The sequence below is a fragment of a genome, unplaced genomic scaffold, assembly GCF_019419815.1.
Source record: "Pyrus x bretschneideri cultivar Hongxiangsu unplaced genomic scaffold, Pyrus_bretschneideri_v1 Contig34, whole genome shotgun sequence".
NCBI lineage: Eukaryota > Viridiplantae > Streptophyta > Magnoliopsida > Rosales > Rosaceae > Pyrus > Pyrus x bretschneideri.
Window position 1 is genome coordinate 1,711,287 of NW_025999657.1, and position 3,714 is coordinate 1,715,000.

Here is a 3,714-nt window from a genome sequence, read left to right on the forward strand (position 1 = left end):
AATAGTATCAAGTAAATGTAAAAATGTAATTTTTTGTTAAAAATCAACAGAAACAAAAATGTTTCGTTAAAACCTGTAATAAATACCGCATTTCAGCGTCACGTAGAGTCGTCACGCAATTTGTGCGGGGAGAAGTTGGCGCCCAAATTTGTTGGATGGTCTTCGTATATCCTTTTCTCCAAAAAACAAAAGGTTAGTCATTTGGGTTTTTCATGTAAAATCCATATAAAATTCAGGTCAATAATTAACCACGAACCCAATTCTTCAAAACCTAAAGTCCTCATCTTCTCTCCCATCGGACTTGGATCACCCACGCCGCGCTAACCAACCACCTCCACTACCACAAGCGACGAACACGAACGACCACCGCGACGGCGACGGCGACGTCCACCCCCTCTCTTCCCCTTTGTCTCGTCGTGGGTTGGTGCGAATCCTCTCTCACTGTTCGTATTGTCTTGCAATACACCCTACGGTACTCTCACTGTTCATTTTCTCTTGCAATACCGTTCGGTTTCGATACTGCATCTTTATTGAATGTTGATGTGCAATGTATTCTCAATAATGAATGACTTCTGTCGATGATAAAAAGTAATTTGAAAAATTAATATAAATTTGGAACGATCTAAGGCACTGGGCATATGTCGAATTCATTACATGTGTATAAAAGAGCAAACCTTGAGGTTTGAACTGTATATTTTGGAGTTCTCATGTCAGTTTAAACTTGGGTTTATTAATTAATTGGTTAAGATTCTTGACTCTTTTCAAAATTGGGTTTGCTAATTTCTCCTCCTCGGATGGCCATTGCCCTATAGAAGTTGCCCTATGCATAATGCTGCCTAAGATCAAGATCTTCATTCAAATTCAAGGGAAATTAATAGGATTGTAATAATACTGAAAAATATGATTATTAAGGAGAAGAATTCGATTATAGGTGTAATATAAACCTTCCCATCTAAATATTGTATTGCCCTGGTGGAGAATTTAACATTCTTTTTTCTTGCAATTTCGGGTGGGTTGGGGAAGATGAGATGGGAGCTGAGAGATGGTAAATACAACTGTTTGGGACGTGAACAAATTTCTATAATCCTAACCACAAACACCCACCAAAAATTATTATTGTGTTCATAAAATAGATTAAAGAGTCCTCTTTTTCATTAGAGAAGGGAAAAAAGAAATTCCGCGCTCTAAAAATTAGTTAGAGATAATGGAGTGGGTTTCTTTGTTTCCTCCAATTTTGACTCTTGATGGGTTTTATTTCGTTTTTCATTTTCTTAAAAGTGTATTTGATAGGGTGGTTTTACTAATTATGCCCTCCTTCTACCACAATTTGCCATCACCACCACTTGAACAGTTGAACTAATGTAGTTTTTTGTGCAAATTGTGACAGTATTACCTTCCTGAATACTATACAGACTCATCAAAGAAGTGTGAGAACTGAAGGTTTCTTGGATTGCAATGGCAGCTTCTGCAAAACCTCTGACTGCTGAGGACCATACTTTAAACGGGGAGTGGACAGTCGTTTCATCTCGTCGTGGAGTCAAAAGAAGAAACACGCCCAGAATGCCAACCCTAGCGCAAAAGCTACAGCAACAGCAGCAGGAGCCTTGGGCTCCAACTGATTTCGAAATCAATTTTGTCCGAGAATCAAAACTGATGCAGAAGATGCAGATCTGTATGAAGAAATTGGAGATGTCTCAGTTCTTTCTCAATTTACTGGATCAAATTGGAACTCCGGAACTGACGAATTGCTTCCATAGGGTTTTGAGCTCTAAATCAAAGATGAACGTGGTGATCTATGGAATTGGCAGCCTTGAGACCTACGAGTCACCTCGATTGCAGTTGAGCCTTGCGATCTTGCTGAAGAGAAATGTCAGTTGGATTGGAGATATAGAGGTGTTTGATCCTGTTCTTTCTGCCACCGAAACTCGTGTTTTGGAAGCTCTTGGCTGCTCTGTGCTGTCTATAAACGAGCAAGGCCGGCGTCGGGCTCAAAAGCCGATGATGTTCTTCATGCCACATTGTGAGGCAGAGTTGTATGATAATCTTCTGCAGGCGAATTGGGAAGTGCAGCTGTTGGATTGCATTGTATTGTTTGGGAATAGCTTTGATACGTATGAGCATCACCTGTCAGAGTTTAAGAACTCAGCCATTGTCGATTCCACAACCCGTATCTTGGCTGCTCGAAAATTCACAGATGAGTTTAAAATTAAGACAGTTTCCGATGATTATTTTGGTGCTTTTCATGATTCAAGTTGGCATTTTTTCAGCCCCGTCCTTGAGACAGAGCTGCAGTTGAGCAGATTATGATTATTTGATTGGTATCGAGAAATTTTATTGATGATGGAAGAAACAAATTAAGGCAGTTTTGGATTGATTATTTTGGTTGTTTTCAAGATTCAAGTTGGCATATTGTCAGCCCTGACCTCGCAACTGACATGTAGTTCAGCGATGTTCTGTGATGTGTAAGGGAATCATGAACATGCCGAATATGATCCATATAAACATTGGCCTTTACTGTTGGTTATCTCAAATTGTTTGTTCTCGAAAGGGTTCTCCCCTCAGAGTTTCGTTTAGGCCATATCAAGCAACCTGGATATGATGGGTATAGTCCTTCATTAACTTGAGGTATTTGAATTTCTTCGTTTGTTATGCTGAGAAGATGTTTGCTTGAGAATGTCGATAACGAAGATAAATGTTTTATTGAGGCGAAAAGAAGTTGAATGTTAATTTGGGTTCAAACAGTAATTTCTCTCGAAGATAGTAACTGGGGAGACACAAGGCTTCAATGGAAAATCCCGCACGCTTATTGTTATGGTGAGGGAGGTCCAACTAAACTAAAACACTGTTGGTACCTGTGGATCCCAAAATTGATCAACGAGCTCACTGACTGTTAACACTTTAGTCATGGTGGTGAGCACCTGGCTTTTGCTATCTTAAGTATTAGATAGTTTAATAAGGTTTTTCTTTGAATATTATTTCTTTTATTTTCTTTGAATATTACAATTGTTAGGTCACCAGCTTTAAGTGATGATAGTACTTATGTTAATTGTTGATATTGTTAATGTTAAATGATAGTGTGAACAAACATTAAAGATAGTTTTCACTAACACGTCACCTATAGAGTACTAAATCCCGCTTCAAAACTTGTTTAGGTAATCACTTAATACTGGTAAGCTAACAAATGTCCAACTTTTAAAACATTGATAGTTATTTAGAATATTTTAAAGGGAGCTTTAATGAAAAGGACTTGGACCAACAAATATTTAATAAAAAACCATCCCAAAATGTTATTTAACCAAAATGGCTCAAAGTTTAATAAAAAATCATTCAAAACTATTGTTCACGGGTCAAACTTACAAGCCCAACCCATTACAAATCTACACTTCTGTAAATACTCCTAAATGATTTGATATTGTCTTGACTCTTCACCAACCTCAACCCAACACGAAACCGTCATAATAAGTTGAAAAATGAAGCATTCATCAAAACAATGTCGCCGAAACAAGTTCAAAGAAGTTTAATGGCAGAAACCAGCGAAAAAGTGTCTGGAAAAAGAAAGAAAAAAAAAACATAAAACTGTTTTTGGAAAAAAAATCAAATACAATGGTTGTTTTGTCTGTGCACAAACAAACACTATATCTGGAAAGAAAAAAACCAAAATTCAGAAACAGTGACTTAGATTCCAGAAACGAAACAGTGACTTAGTTCCAAAAA

General features: G+C 37.6%; 1 protein-coding gene across 4 annotated transcripts; it reads left to right on the forward strand.

Moving 5' to 3' along the window:
* The first annotated feature begins 217 nt into the window (after positions 1–217).
* Positions 218–2,524, forward strand: LOC125480543 (protein SENSITIVITY TO RED LIGHT REDUCED 1-like). 4 transcript variants are annotated; one of them, XM_048591489.1, is made up of 3 exons: positions 218–422; positions 465–472; positions 1,463–2,524. In XM_048591489.1, exon 3 carries the CDS (start codon positions 1,561–1,563, stop codon positions 2,305–2,307), a length of 747 nt encoding a protein of 248 aa, XP_048447446.1. In that variant the 5' UTR covers positions 218–422; positions 465–472; positions 1,463–1,560; the 3' UTR covers positions 2,308–2,524. The 4 variants fall into 4 exon arrangements, with proteins under 4 accessions (XP_048447446.1, XP_048447445.1, XP_048447444.1 ...); XM_048591487.1 differs by having other exon boundaries at positions 219–422; positions 1,413–2,524; XM_048591488.1 differs by having other exon boundaries at positions 218–472; positions 1,413–2,524.
* Positions 2,525–3,714: the final 1,190 nt, after the last annotated feature.

Bases quoted from the DNA above. Each gene is read 5' to 3' on its own strand.
- LOC125480543 (XM_048591488.1), top strand. From the start codon at position 1,456: ATGGCAGCTTCTGCAAAACCTCTGACTGCTGAGGACCATACTTTAAAC.